The following is a 15,184-nucleotide window of genomic DNA, read 5'->3' as shown; positions in this document are numbered from 1 at the left end:
AAAAGAAATAGTTCATTTCAAACTTTCTACTTTATTGCCTTAAGCAAGGCATTGCCAGACGAACACTTTCCCTAAAATAATATCAATATAAAAAAAGCGGGAACTTTATAGTCAACCAACGTTAAAAAAAGCTTTTTTTATTTCCGTATCAAACGGTGTGGAATCTAGCCCGACGTGTTCATGATGCTTCATCCTGTTCGCGTCCGCTCGAACACGAGGATGATCTTTGTCGTCTCGTCCTTGTAGCAACATTTTGCGTCAAGTTGTTCCATTCCATCGAATCCAGTTCTGAGAGGATGGAATTAGAAGTGGAAACAATAACAAAAAAAAAAACGAAACATAAAAAAGATCACCTCGGCGATGGTTTTTGGGCGAGGAAATTTATGCAAAATGTTTAACATAGTGTGTGGTTTCCTGTCCCGTTTCTCCCGGTCTCTTCTTTCGTGTCTACGATCGTGCAGGTATCCAGTTTTAACATTTCGACTAATTTTAACTCGATCGACAACCTCGACCATTTGCTGAATGGCTGGGGACAGAGCAATGGGAAACACAGCTTAGAAAGGAAACGCGATTCAAGCTCGCACAAGGATGTTTGCCAGATGCCAAAAATGAGACTCGTCATGAATGTCGTATGAAAAAAGTTTGGAAGAAATTCTTCTGCTTTTAAAATAAGTTTCAGAATCGATCGTACGCGTTCTATTTTTGCACCAGAACTGGATCAAACGTGTGTATAGTGGAGTCGTCCGGTAACGGTAAGAGCGACTCGTATGCAAATCGTTTGTGTTGTTGCGTGCTTGCTGGTGTTGATTTGGACATAAAACTTGATAGCTAATGGTTAAATTAAGATTGGCGGTTTATTGTTTCAACCCTCAACCATATGAGTAATGGATCAATTTCTTTACCCATAAAGACTGTGGAAGGCCGATTAGTGTTACTCACCATTCTTCGATGTTTTTAATAAAATGTTTGTTTGCAGTTTTGTCTTTTTTTTCGGTGTAATTAACTTCAAAGGCAAAGAAATAGGAAGAGAAACAAAATATAGTCATATTTTCTTTGTTGAAAAGGTCAAAGTTTAAAAATTAAACACAGTTAAAAGTGTGTGTGTGTTTTTTTTTTGACAATATTTCCACACCGCTCGATCTTCATATATCATCATTAGTGATAAAGAATAAAGGATGTACCGATAGGGAGCTTGAAGCAAGTTTTGGCAAGTAAATGAGCGGTCTTTTGCATGCTACAGCGATTTCGGGGTGTTGTGAACGTTTTTTTTATGGACATGAGAATGACATAATCCTTTACTACATATAGCAAGTGCAATTTGTTTGTTTCCTTTTTCTTTACCCTTGTGAGAATGAAGATAGAAACGCGATAGCTTCGAAATAGCTTTATTTTTGTTTTAAAAAATAAAATTAATGGTTTACGATCGAACGGTTGACATGGAGAGGATCCTTGCGGGAAGAAACCGCATACCAATAGAACTGCTACGCCCGAATATATGCAGTGAGCTACAGGAAACAAGTGATAACGCGCTAACCGATCTAGCTCATTAGAAGCAGAAGTTGGGTTGAGGTTCACGATCAGAAGTGATCGACCATCATTATCGTTTATCATGAAACGCTTCACTTTGCTTCACGTTGACATCACTACCACGCTACTCCATATCTTAAGCATAGTGTTGCGGTACCGACACAATCTTTTCGTCGTATACACACACACACACCCATACCCACCCCATCAGCCATCTCGTTGCGGTGGCAAGCTGGGAAAAGGGTGTGCATATGCCGTGCAGGGGAAGTGATAATTTTATGCGAAAATGTTTGTGATTATTTGCTCCGGGTGCTGATGCTGTTTGACATCATGGGGTTTACGGTTTGGTGCGGCTTTTTACCACGTTTTATGCGGTAGAGGGGTTATTTTTTTTTGGGGCTCTTCGTAAGTATTTTGGAAGCTTCTTCTGACCCGGACCAATGGTGCTGCAGCACATGCATGAGTGTACAACCTGCTGCGGCAGATTCTAATGAACTCATTGGATGCGCGAGACGCTTCAAACGTTAACCATGCGATCATGTGCACGGTTTTGAAGGTTGTTCCGAGTCGTCGAGCATTTAACGACCGAACAGTTCTAAGTGTATTATTTTTGTTATTTATAATGCTGGATGGATTCCTAATTCTGGAGGTATGGTGCGAAGAAATTTTTTTTTTGGTGTGAAATTTTATAAAACTAAAAAGAACGAATACTAACTGGACACATGTTTATGCAATGAAAACATTTTTAAAATGTTGCAAACATTTAGTAATCGTTTATGATAATAAATTATAAATAATTGTAAATGAATTGCTGATTGCGTATTGCAGTCATGATAGACCGATAGAAGGAAAAGCAATGCAAAAGTTTTTTTTTTATAAAATCTCCATCGAAATTTCATTTCAACATTTCTATAATAATGATTAGCTGTTGAAAACATTTTAAAACTAAATTTTCCTGATATTCATGTACCCATGCATTCGTTGTTGTTTACTATTCGACAGCATCTGATGTGACGTGAGTAAACTGTCATGCAATGTCTTACACTCGAAAACATTTTTATTACTTGAGCCAAACGTCACCGAGAGAAAGGGCAGCGAGAAAGGACAGTGCTTATTTTTAGGTCAGGCATTAACCAGATCTGATACACAATCTTTCAGTTTTATGTTCTTGTTTTCTAATTACGACTTTAACTAAAAATATGTTACATATATGTATATGTCAAAATATACGTAAAATACGACAATATTTTTCTGACTACGTTCTTTAGTCTTTCAAATATTATCAACATCTTTCATCGCTTGCCGTCCACAATTGTTGTCTAAAAAGGGGCTTGTCTTAAGCCAACAACAACAAAATAATCAATGAAATAAACATCAAAGTTCTTTATTATTAAAAACAAATTTGATTAAATACTTTTTCTTTTAAAGACGAACTCATTTGAATAAAAACACATTATTATTAAAGTCAATAATTTAATTTTAAATTATTTTTTTTGCTTAGAACTTTCAAACCCCCTTGCTTTTGCTGTTTATTAAATTACTTTGAAAAAAAAAAATGATTTTTTGTTGTAGATATTTTAATAATCCCATGAAAAACCTGTTAGTACCAATGCATTAGGTCGTAAATGATGCAGCGATTTGAAGATGAAAAACGCTAGAATTTACACCTGCGCAGTGATTTACGACAAAAGAAAGGAATGCAGTTACAAGCGTCAAATATATTTTCAATGCAGTTTGATCATTCATCGTGCTACGTGGCTATGACACGTGGTTGATATTTCACTGGTGTCACTACCTGTGACACTATGGGCACACTAATTACACATCGGAATTCTGGAGGTTTTAGTCGAAGTAATCGTAGCGGTTGAGGTGGTAGTAATCGTTGACGATACTAACGTGTTTGACGAAACATAAATGGTGCTGGTTCTAGTTGTAACTGTTGATACGATCGGTGGCGTTGAAAAGAACGTGCTCGTACTAGTGATGGTGATGGTCGTGCTCGGTGCGATGGTGGAAACCGTGGTGAAAATTGTCTCCGTGGTCGTTGCGGTCAGCTGTATCGGGCTTGGCGTAATGGCGGTGTACGTACTTGCGGTACTTGTGGTGGTGGTAAAACTTGTCACCGGAACCGTTTCCGTGACGGTGGGTTCTGTCACCGTACGAAAACAGGTAAGTGTCAACGAATGGATATGATTGGTGAAGTGTGCACCGTGGTGCAAATAGTGGAATGCGCATCCTAAGCTTTGTAGGCAGAGTAGTATCACCACTAGTAACAGCTGTGAAAGAGATTAGATCCTTATTTTGAAAATATTAACCAACTAATTAGCTACCTTATGCAACTTATTGTTCGCCATGGTAAGACGTGCAAACGGAAGATTTTTGGCTGCGACTTGATCGAAGGCTTCAAGATGACTAACCAAAAAACCAGATCTACCCGATTTTGTCAGAACCTTGCGCATCTGGAAAGTAGTTGCACCAGGTTATAAATGGAAAGTACTGATTGCTCTGCTCTTTTTTTCGTGGATGTTTTTGTTAAAGAACCAAATCCGGTTCTTTCACTGGAGAATGAAACAGTTATTCGTATTTGTATCCCCCTAAGGGTTCTGTCTTGTGAAACTGATCTTTTACTGATTGCGAATATTAAACCGTATGACTGAATGGTTTGTATAATGTTGGCTTTTCGTTAAGAACAAGATCTTTTTTTTGGCCGGTTAGAACGGCCTGGTCGTATCAAGACTTATTTTAGCAAGTAGCAGGATAGTCAGTCCATGCTACGGGGAGACGGTCCGGATGGGATTTGAACCTCGGTCCTGCCATGTTGGCCGGCGCCGTTTATCACATACACCATCACATACACCCAAGAACAAGATCTTAAGATTAAACAATAATTATCTACTACTGTTCAAAGTACAAAATATTCCATCATTTTCCTACGGTGCTGCAAGAAACGAAAATAAAGTTAAGTTTTTTACCCTTCTTGGTTTTAATGGCGTGATCCAAAAACAAAAAGATCCACCATGTAAGAAGAGTCGACAAAGATCATTAAACTGTTCCACAAAACCCAGCTCCTTTCAAATTCGTTTAGTCGAAATTTGACGTTGCACAAGTGAGTATCGTGTCTCAAAAAAATGCAGCAGTTGACCCGCACTACGAACGCAAAGAGTTTGCGTGGCATCTTCCTCCTTTTGCTGATCAGCGTTAGATCCTCGAACCTTCATTTGCTGCATCATCATGATTTACTCCATCACTTTCCGACGGAGTTTGGAACTTGTATCCCGAGCACTTCGACACTAGCACCATCGACGACAACAGTTAGCAGTACGCAAACTTCTACAACAACTTCGGTAGTTACTAGCACCCAAACTGTCACCCTGGCGCCGAATACGGAGTTATATCTGTCCGTCTTTCCGACCACTGTGCCGATAACGGCAACCTTACCAACATCTACGTCTATTGTGTCGTCTAGTGCAAGCACCACAATCACGCTGCCAGCGTCGACAACCACTTCCACTGCAGTCTTCTCGACCACGTTCACTATACCGGTGACTGGTACCGTCATCGTAACGTCAACAAGTACAGTGACGACTCGGGTCACCGTTACCGTGACGGAATCTTGCACACCTACCATGGGTTAAGAACCTCACAACACATCGTAATAAAATTTTATATATGCTTGTTTATTTTGTGTAAAGTTTTCTTTTTTCAAAGAAAATTTCAATCCGAATTTCCAACGTTTGCCATCAATGTAGACACATTTCCATTGAGTTAAGTGCGCGCGATCACGGTGTTGTTAAACTTCACCTGAATCGTAGCCGTCTTCATGTTGGCGTTCGGTGAGACAAAGTCATCAAGCGTGCGTACGGTATCTGCGGCACGGCGATCAAACGGATAACCCATAGCGCGACGATCCGGGTACTTCTTGTCCCGCAGTCCGCAGAATGAGTGCGCATCGTTACATGGAGCGTTACTGTATTTTTGGGGGGATAATAGTAACGTTAATCAGATATCACAAGTGAATGATATGTATCCGCGCATAACTTACGGATCGAGCTCCTGTTCAACGGAATCGTCCTCATAGTCGGTAACCATGGCAAACAGATCGAACTGTACACCTTCGGGTGCACCCTTCGGGATGAGCATGTGCTGTGGCCAGCCGCAACCACAGAACCGGAACTGAGCCAGTTGGTCTGCGTTGGTCGGGACAGATTTAGTACCGATGGCACGGAACGTCCTTTCGTACGGGATAGTAACGCTCGATTGATCCGAACGGCGTACAATCGTGTTCATTCCAGGATTCACTAAAATACGGAACAACTCGTAAGAATAAACGATCTCCTTTTGAAGCGAGCGGAGAATGTTCACTACTTACACGTTACGGTGGAAGTATCCATCTCGATGAAGTACTGACGCTGCTCACGGAAGCTAAGTACTGTACCACGCTCGTCCGCCTTCGGTGCGAGCCAGATGCGCAGTGTACCCTTTCGGACTGCTCCCGATTCGTTGTTTACCTCAACGCGGAACGCGAACGGTGCGTGCTGCAGATGCGTGAACGAGGCAAACACATTACCCTGCGGCCCGAAATCTAGACCGGCCGCCAGATCCACTTGCGAACGCTGCCAGAACGTTAGCAGCACGTTGGCGGGTGTGTTGGGTCGGGACAGTTGTACACCGACCGAGCTCACTGTCACACCCGGATTACCCAGCTGTTGGGCGGTATAGGGCGTAAGCAGGTCCTTGTGCCGACGGAAGATACCATCGATCATACCGTGCCAGCGGTAAAAGATTGGATCACGCATCGCCGTCGTTACGTCACCCATCACGCCGTAATCCTCCAGGTAGCGGTAGTCCGGATCGTGAATGTAGGAAATCACATTGTGGCCCATATTGTGCAGGCTACCGTACAGCTGCATGTTTGGCGTCAGGCTGGACGCTTCCAAAACATCGCCAAGAATGTCAATGCCGCGCACCTCATCCAGCGCGATACGATTACCTTCCTTATCCAGCACGAAGCCCTGATCGATAGCTTCGTGAATGCGATCGCGCCAACGCTCGAGATCGCTCACCGACACGATCGTACCGTTGTCGATGCGGTCGATATCCTGCAGCGAAATGTTTGCCGCACGCGCCGGATAGGACCGGTTGTTCGAGCTGCGAACCATCTTCGGGAAGTACCCTTCGACGATCGGCTCACGGTAGTTTGTGAGGTGGCGTACCTTCTTCAGCTTGGCACAGAAGCGAGCGCTGTTGTAGCGAGCGATCAGCTGGCTGTGCATGTAGAAGAATAGTTCGCCACGCCGATCCTTGCGCACAACGGCATCGGGGCCATCACCGGGGTATACCAGATGCCAATGCCAGTGGTGCATGTTGACACCAATGTCCTCACGGAAGTATGCCATACGCTGCTCATCTTCACGGTCGGAGGCGGTAAAATTTGGTGGAATGTCGATCACCATCTAAGAAGTGAAATGCAAAATAAATTAGTCACCCTCATTGTCCATTGTCCCACGCTCTTGTACATACCCGATTTTCCTGCTGTACGACGGCACCTTCCTCGCGCAGCTTTGGGAAGACGGCTGGATCAACAAATTGGTCCGGGAAGAGGCTCACGACCGACGGGATGTTAACATTCTTCGTATCCTCACGGTGTTGCACTGCCACGGCCATACTGTACTGGAACAGCACCGCGTTCAACCGATCGCGACAGTACGCACCCACACTCATAAGTGACGGAACGTCCGGCTGTTCGATGAACAGATTGATCAGGGCAGCGGCCGCATCACGATGCTTCGGTATGAACAGCGAAAACGCTCCACGGCGATCGATACCGTCAGCGAACGATAGATCCGGCATGGCACCCTGTCGCACCGGGATACGCTGTTCGGCATCGTTCGAGAAGCGTGACTGCAGTTCGGCCCCGATCGGACGGTACCGATCGGTAAGGAACTCATCGGGAAGATCGATCACCGTCTTGCCGTCATCTTTCGGCAGGAAGGTTGGTTCCAGCGGGCGCTGCAACAGTGCCAATAGATCGGTTGCCTCTGACATTGTAACAAGCGGGGTACGTGAGCGATAACTCCGACGTTGGTATGTAGCACGAGCGTTAGTAGCGAAGTTTGGAGATCACACGACTTTTGCTTTTGTCACACTTGTGCCACGGTTTTGGGGTTGTGCTGGGTAGAACACAAAACGTTGACTGATAGATTGTACACTCCGATCGGGTGTGTTTTATAGTAGAAAGAGTTAACCACAAGATTTGGTGTGATTAGAACGGGCTCTGCCACTCGCTCCGTATCACAGTGATTGTAAAAACCGCAACGTTCTAACTGTGGCGATAATGCTGCCGTTACTTATCGACCGAGTTGCGTACGAAATGAGGTCAATTTTCGGATAGTTTAAGGAAAAAAAAGAGTTCTGTTTTTTTTTATCTCACTACATGTTTGATTCCAAGTGCTACATTTATTGGACTTTCTTGTGTTATGTGTAAGAAATGTATATTTGGGAGGTTTTCATCGAGCGCGGAACCGTTTTACAGCTTGAATGCGTCCGTGATCTTTTTGCCCACTTCAGCGGCCTGATCTTTGGCCTTGCCAGCCGCCTCTTCCACCTTTTTGGTGGCATCCTTCGGGTCCGGTGTGGTGACAGCATCCTTGTCCAGCTTCGGTGCATCGGGAAGGGCAACCTTATCCTTCACCTTGTCGGTCGCATCCTTTGCCGCATCCTTGGCGGCATCGGTTTGGGCGTACACAGCACACACCAGCGCAAACAACACGAAGGCAATGGTGAATTTCATTCTGGATCACTTTAACTTCTGTAGGGCTTAACGGCAAAGCTTTGTTACTTTAGCGATCACTCGAACCGAACACTGATGCTGGTTGTGGATGCGATCGGTAGCTTTTATAGGTGAGACATTTCCATCACCAGCCCCAGACGTGGCGGGAAATGTGAGCAATCAATTAGACTATCAGTGCGTCGCATCTAGCGGAACTAGAACGTTCATGTCTTACTAGACACCCGGTTCAGGTGCGCAGCGCAATCCCCTTCCGACGATTAGAATACAATCGTGTGGGAACGGATAAGAACTGCGACCGGTGCAGATTGTTCTGATGCAGCACGATTGCATGCAGGCTATGCCTTTTGTTTCGATGCATTCAACACCCCGCCCGTACAACTTCCTTTGGGGATGTGATTTTTGTTTCGCTAGATCTAACCTGCTCCGTGTGTTTTTCGCAATGTCGAGAGACGTTTTCATTGAACAAAAATTCACGCAATCGAATATCGATCGCATGCAGTGCACAATTAGAGGCGTGTAGCGGGTGTTTCCGTAATTTTTTAAATGTAAAAGATTTCCGCGAGTTTTCATCGGTTGGTATTGCATCAGATAAAAGGGCGTGCTGTTATCGTACCGTCCGTGGAGTGCGTGTATGCTTAATAATAGCTCAATAAACTATTGCTTCATGTCAGCAAAGTTTACTTCACAACATCATGACAAATTGGATAAATACTATTGATAAATCGAATTAAATTTGGTTAATAATGTGTTTTGTACTCACTTCACGCTAAGAATATTGTGAGTCACACATTTAATGGAAACCTTCTTTGTGTGCTGTAGACGAACAGTTCTCAAACGTGAATACATTGTTGCTGATATTCTGCACTGTTTTGCCTGGGATAATTCCGTGGAGATGTTTTTGTTATAATTGTAATGCAGCGGTGTTGTTGTGTTGATCTCCACCCTTCCATCGCAAACTGTTATTGAAGGGTGTAAGAATTAAAACAGTCCTGATCTCGCTTTATAATTCAATTATTTTACTTATTTTGTTACTAGGTCATGTCTGAGTCACCCTTGTAATGGTGTACTAGATATACTTAATCCTCTGTGTTCTTACAAAGCGCGATCCCTATAGATGTGATATGATTTACGATCGTCGTATGTTGAGTAATCATAGTTTAATTTGAGATTAATAATTCTAATCATAATTTAATTTGAGTAATCGTAATTTTAGATGAGATCAATATTCTATTAAAAACTAAATAGCCAAACCTTTGTTTCTCTTGTAATATATTTGAAATTGTTAAAAAAAACAGCGTGATCTAGTTTTTTTTCTAAAACACTTACACAACAGTTTGAAGTGTTTGAAATAAATATTTTAGTTAATTAGTAGATTTGAAATTATTACGGTCGTGCTGTATTGTATTGTTTTCATTTAAAATATGTTTGAAAATACAGATATGCAATTGAGCCTAGCAAAACAAGTTGAGAGCCCCTGTAATATCAAAATTTGAAGCGCCATCTATATGTCAGTATGTGAACCGGTGGCCTTAAATTGAGAATATGAGTTTGTACATCTTCTAAACATGGATTTTTACTCCAATGTGATGATCCACCAAATCACTTTTAAAATAAAACTCAAATATAGAACTTATATGAAAAGTAATTAAAATTAGAACATATACTAGAACAGTCATTATTCTTATAAGTTTTAAAAGCAAACATTTATCGATAAATTATTCTAATCAATAACACATTTTAATGTTGGTATCACTATAAATCAACTATTATGTTCTCAAATACATATATGCAACACGTGCAAATCATTAGTTAAAACTGAAGCTATTTTTATAGTAAGTTCATCTTTATTCTGCATTTTCGTTCATCGTAATGTGATATCACTGTGTACATAAACTGTAATAAATAGATATATCTCGTATCAAGCCGTGCTAAACTATCTTCCTTTTTTTGTTCAGAGTACGTGTATGTGTGTGCATTTGCATATGTACTCGCTTAAATTCCATCATCCTGATGAGTTCAAATGTGTTTCACATCCCTTCCAGCAAAACAAACGTACAACGGTGCAAAGGTTTTATCTCCATTATTGGAAGGAAACCTTCAGCGCGAAATTAAATACAAAAAATTGTGTTTTTTTTTTTCATACAACATTTTACCAGCGAGTAAATGTAGTAACGGTTGATATATGTAATGTTGATTAAAAACGATAACTACTTCTTCTGAGCGTTACGCGGCGGACCCGAATGCCACGGTGGGTTGGATCCCGCTACAAACGAACAACGATCAGCTTTTGACTAGAACATACACTCGCTTCGCTTGATTTGCTCAAATTTTTCAGTGAGCCTTGCGGTAATCGGTAAAAAGATCAGTGTAGAATATACAATCGCGTAAATATACGTTGATATAGATAAATAATTAAATATGCAAATGTGCTTACAGCAAAACACACGATGGGCGATTCACGACACTGAGGGAAGGGGAGGAGAGGGGGTGAGCTCAATAGGGAGGAAAAACGGGAAGGAACTAATCAACATGTGGCGGTTAGAGAATCAAAAAAAAGGGCAAAGAAACCCCAACGGAATCTGATTCCAATGCGGGCAATGGGCAGGGTGGAAGCATTTGCTTATTTACAAAACATTCACGCAGTTTCACATTTCGGCAAGGGGGTGCCCGCGGGTTGATTAAGGTCTAAAATATATTTCGAACAATTTCGTGTGTGCGTGTATGTGTGGGGCTGAGAGATACAACGAAAATCGATAGATATTTTTGTTGTGGTTGTTGTTTAACAAATTCTGATCCCTAATGAGGATCTTTACGATCGAGTGCATTCTATGAATTAAAATGATGGACCTCTACGGTATGGGATTCGTTTTGAAGCCGATTATACTGTCGCTTCGATGAACAATCTACATGGGTATGTGTTTTTTTTGTTTGTTTGTATGGGTGTGTGTGTCAAGTAAGAAAAATTGCTGGGCGCAACAATTGATGAGCTCTTAAATGGCAAGATGACGGACGCTTAGTCCATTTCGCTCATAACGTGTAGCATCAAACGTTTGAAGGATCCACTCTGGTGGATCTTTTCGTTCGGTTCACCCATCGAGTTGACCCGGTACGCGAACTCTGGCTGGGGTGCAGGATGATTGGCGTTAGGCTTCTGTGGGATGTAACAAAAGGAAAAAAAAACAGTTTATTATGATTGTTTGACGATTATCCAGTATGTTACCAAGAGTAAATGAGACAATAATTTTGAAACATTTAATTTAATATTGCGACTTATTAAGCGGATTTTATTCCTATAACTTCCACAATTTTTCTAATGTAATTGTAACACATTCGTTATATCTAACAAATTTAGTATTATTTATTAGCTCATTCATTATTCAGCCAAATGAAGCAAATAATAAGGCAATCGTGTTTCAAAGAAATTTTATTGAATTGTTTCATATTGAAAGTTGGTCTGCAGAATATTTAGTCGTCTTCAATTTTGATTATCATATACTGTGCATCGATTGTGATACCAACTGCTGACAATACTGTGAACTAGATAAGGCTGCCTAAGAAGCTGTTTTGTTTGTTAGAACATTACAGAGTTTTTGACAGGGTCTGACCGTTCTTTAGAAGCAAAAAAAAACATTACAGGGCTGTTTGAGAAGATAGAATAACGCAAACGACTGTGACATCTCAACGGCCTAACATGACACGGAGGAGTATCGTAGAATATTTCTGGAATAGCCTGGAATTTTATATACTGTTCTCGCCGCGAGGCCCTAGAGGGAAGGTGGTAGGGGAGGATGCTTTTTTTTTCTAACATGCGAGGTCCCTGGCGGCGGCGCACTCCTCCCATGGGTTCATCCGCCACTGAGTGAGAATATTATTTTTAATGAATCTCAGAACGAGCGAGTAAAAGATTCAAATCCTTAAAACCACTCTTTCATTCTGTTTAGGCGCGTCTACACGATACGATTCCTGCTCGATTTTTCACATTCGGCGAATCTTTTTTGTATGTATTGGTGCGTTCGAGCAGAGTTGGGCAATCTTTTTCACCTAAAAAGATTAACCAACTTTGATGGATGCCTCGAATCTTTCGCTTGTAATCTTTTGTAATAAACGGTTACTTTGATGAAAGAACATATCTTTTCAGACACTTTTAATTTGTGCTGGAAGTAGGAAGAAGAAAGCAGGCCTGGTAAAGATTGGTATCGTGAAAACACGAGAACACCTACCAATCTTTTTGTTATAGGCTTCTATGACTGTATGTGTAAGATTGGCGATCAAAGATTGGCATCGTGTAGACGCGCCTTTTCAATTTTCTGAACAGTTTGATTATTCTTCTTTAGTTGAGTTCACATTTGTTGTCATTGTTGTCGTAGTCACATGCGTTGTTTAAACATCTTAAAACCCTTGTTAATGATTTTGTAAATATAATCTATTGACTAAACGATTCAAATCTACGTTCCAGCTTGTATTTTGTTTGGTAATAAATACCAAAGATAATTAAAAAGAGAGAAGATAAAACAATAAACAAAGCAACTCAATATTACTCCATTAAACAACATTGAAACACTTTTCTAAAATAAATAAATTAATTAATTTGCCAATCAACTTGGTTACCTTCTAAACGTGATTCATGATGAATGTTTATATCAGCGTACACCTACCTTTCCAGGCACTAAACGGTTCGGGGCGAAGGTTTTCGGCTGAATCGGATTCGGTACCTCCTGCAAACCTTCGCCAGTTCCTTCCTGCAGCGCACGGTACGTTTCGCTTTTGCATGGGTCAAACACGACGGTTTTCTTGTAGCTGTAGCCGTGTGCGTAATACCGGTAAATGTTCGACCGCCCAAGCGCATGATCGAAGCGGTTGTTTTTATGAGGGGGTTTTTCATCGCCGCATATTGGCGTTCATTTTCGGGCCGTTGGCGCGTGTTTATTTGAACGTTTTGGTTGTGGTTTTTTGTTAGTGCCAAATGGAAGGAAAATTTTATTTTTGGCAGTCAGCAGCGTTTTTTGTGTGTTTGTTTTAATTTTACCCCTCGCACACGGTACGAATGTAGAGAAAATGGCGCATATTAAACGTTGCATGATGTTCAGGTGTTTTCCAACAGTTTTCCGAACGGTTTTGTTGTTCATCATTAGTGCATTTGGTGCCATTTCGAGGGTGAGAATGTAATGGTTTTTTTTGTTCAAGTTTGATACAATTGCAAACACATACACACACGTTCAGTGCGTAAGTGATCGCGTAAGTGTAACCGTCAATGGAGCCGCACGTCCATCACGCAAATATGAATTGTGTCATAAATGGTACAAATTTAATATTTTCAACAAGTTGTATGTAAAGTAGGTTGAATCCCCAAGCATGACGGTATGATGAATGGTGTTGATTTATTTTTGGAGTGCAATTTGAAGAGAAGAGAAAAAAAATGATACTTTGTTAGACAACTGGTAAGATTCTTCATTGTTGCAGATTTAAAAACACGAGCACGAGTTTGAAACACTAATTTTAACCAACAAAACACGATCAACAACAATATTTATTTCTAAAAATAACAACAAACGATCATCGCTAACTGTAAAGGCAAAACGGAACAGAACGAACTGTAATAATGATAAATTTGGTTTATTAATGTCACCACAGTCTCGGTTTTTGGGATTTTTGATCATTGGTCCAATTTCTTACACTAAATTGATAATCGTTATTATGTTCTGATTTTTTTTTTCACTTTCAGAATAATAAATATATTTTTTGGTCCTTTCGTTACCTTACTAAACGCTTAAGCAGTAATAAATTGGTTCGTTCTGTAACGTTTATCTCCTTTGGTTCTTTTACATATCACACATTAAAAATCACAATAACAAGCATAATGGCTCTATTAAGAGTTGTTTTTTGTAGTCGAGGAAAAAGCATCCTCTTCCTTTCTAATTCGATCTCGATCTCCCGTCCTCTAAGACAGAGCGAGAAGATAAAATTAGTTTCAACCTCAAATTTGACACTCTGTCCACGGTCCAAGTGGATTCGACCACTGTGAGTGGGTTCTTAATTTAGACGATTCGCAAACCAAACTCCAAGTTAGCATGCATTTACAAGGCGTTCGTTAGCGCGGGAGTATATTTTTCAATTAGATAATGAAAAGCAGCTGATGAAAGGTTTTTTTTCAGTGAAGGAGGGAGAGGAGAAATCAGAATGGAGGAGAAGAACTGCACGGGAGGGTGGAAGCACACACGCTGAGAAACGGAACGATATCTTGAACGACGGTTTCGACGGGTTATGGGAGTTGCTGATCACGTTGGTGGTAGTGAACGGTGCCTGATGATGGGTCGACGACCATTTGGTAAGCGTCCGGTAGAGGAGGCACCGGTGGTGGACTGAGTGTTTGCTGACGAGACGTACGGCCGGACGATGAAGAGGCATACGATTGGAAGGGATATTGCTTGTGAAGCTGACGTTCCTGCTCGAGACGGCGCTGCTCGTCCAGGATCTTTTGCTTCTGCTTCAGGAAGGACAGATCGATGAATATGCTGGAATCGAGAAGGCTATGCTATGATATGGGTCTTGACAGTTTTTAATAACTTCGTAGAGAGACAGAGAGAACAGGAACAGAAAGAGAGACAGGATAGTTTTTCTTCTCCAGCAGATCAATTACAAAAAGGCTAACGAGTTCTCCAAGATGGGGGTTTTCATATAAATCTTTCCTATGCCTCCAAAAGACTTATGATTGAGACTCAAAGGGGACGAGACTTTTTCTTAATATTTACATTAAAAACACCAAAAAAGCGACATCAAAAGCAGTTTAATTTGGAGTTTCTTGTCTTCTTTAATCTTTTTGATTAATTTTGTTTTGCATGAGCTACAATCGATGTTGCGTATAGAGGC

General features: G+C 41.2%; 3 protein-coding genes across 9 annotated transcripts in view; all 3 read right to left on the bottom strand.

The window, feature by feature from the left end:
• Nucleotides 1–5,183: 5,183 nt before the first annotated feature.
• On the bottom strand, nucleotides 5,184–7,860 carry LOC125772415 (phenoloxidase 8). The gene is made up of 4 exons (XM_049444118.1): nucleotides 7,048–7,860; nucleotides 5,897–6,980; nucleotides 5,570–5,825; nucleotides 5,184–5,494 (listed from the first exon to the last, which is right to left on the bottom strand). The coding sequence occupies exons 1-4, from the start codon at nucleotides 7,570–7,572 to the stop codon at nucleotides 5,293–5,295; spliced, it is 2,067 nt and encodes a 688-aa protein (XP_049300075.1). The 5' UTR covers nucleotides 7,573–7,860; the 3' UTR covers nucleotides 5,184–5,292.
• Nucleotides 7,861–7,963: 103 nt separating this feature from the next.
• Nucleotides 7,964–8,404, bottom strand: LOC125772417 (uncharacterized). Its single transcript, XM_049444119.1, has one exon. The coding sequence runs from the start codon at nucleotides 8,315–8,317 to the stop codon at nucleotides 8,054–8,056; it is 264 nt and encodes an 87-aa protein (XP_049300076.1). The 5' UTR covers nucleotides 8,318–8,404; the 3' UTR covers nucleotides 7,964–8,053.
• Nucleotides 8,405–10,139: 1,735 nt separating this feature from the next.
• Nucleotides 10,140–15,184, bottom strand: part of LOC125771111 (PDZ and LIM domain protein 3) — a 34,795-nt gene continuing 29,750 nt past the window's right edge. For 6 of the 7 annotated variants that reach the window (XM_049441379.1, XM_049441378.1, XM_049441376.1 and 3 more), the window contains 2 exons: nucleotides 12,973–13,114; nucleotides 10,140–11,468 (listed from right to left, as the gene is read on the bottom strand). In XM_049441379.1, coding sequence (XP_049297336.1) covers nucleotides 11,331–11,468; nucleotides 12,973–13,114 — 280 coding nt within the window. In that variant the 3' untranslated portion in view covers nucleotides 10,140–11,330. Of the gene's footprint in view, nucleotides 11,469–12,972; nucleotides 13,115–13,332; nucleotides 14,830–15,184 lie in introns of those variants that run through there. The other variant, XM_049441381.1, reaches the window with a different exon arrangement.

The sequence above is a fragment of the Anopheles funestus genome, chromosome 3RL (genome assembly GCF_943734845.2).
Source record: "Anopheles funestus chromosome 3RL, idAnoFuneDA-416_04, whole genome shotgun sequence".
Lineage (NCBI taxonomy): Eukaryota > Metazoa > Arthropoda > Insecta > Diptera > Culicidae > Anopheles > Anopheles funestus.
Note: the sequence above shows the minus strand (reverse complement) of the source record. Positions and strands in the feature narration are given on the sequence as shown.

Coding starts and splice junctions, on each gene's coding strand:
- LOC125772415 (XM_049444118.1), bottom strand. CDS start 7,572: ATGTCAGAGGCAACCGATCTATTGGCACTGTTGCAGCGCCCGCTGGAA. Junction 6,981..7,047: donor TCGTACAGCAGGAAAATCGG/GTATGTACAAGA, acceptor TTCACTTCTTAG/ATGGTGATCGACATTCCACC. Junction 5,826..5,896: donor GGATACTTCCACCGTAACGT/GTAAGTAGTGAA, acceptor TCCGTATTTTAG/TGAATCCTGGAATGAACACG.
- LOC125772417 (XM_049444119.1), bottom strand. CDS start 8,317: ATGAAATTCACCATTGCCTTCGTGTTGTTTGCGCTGGTGTGTGCTGTG.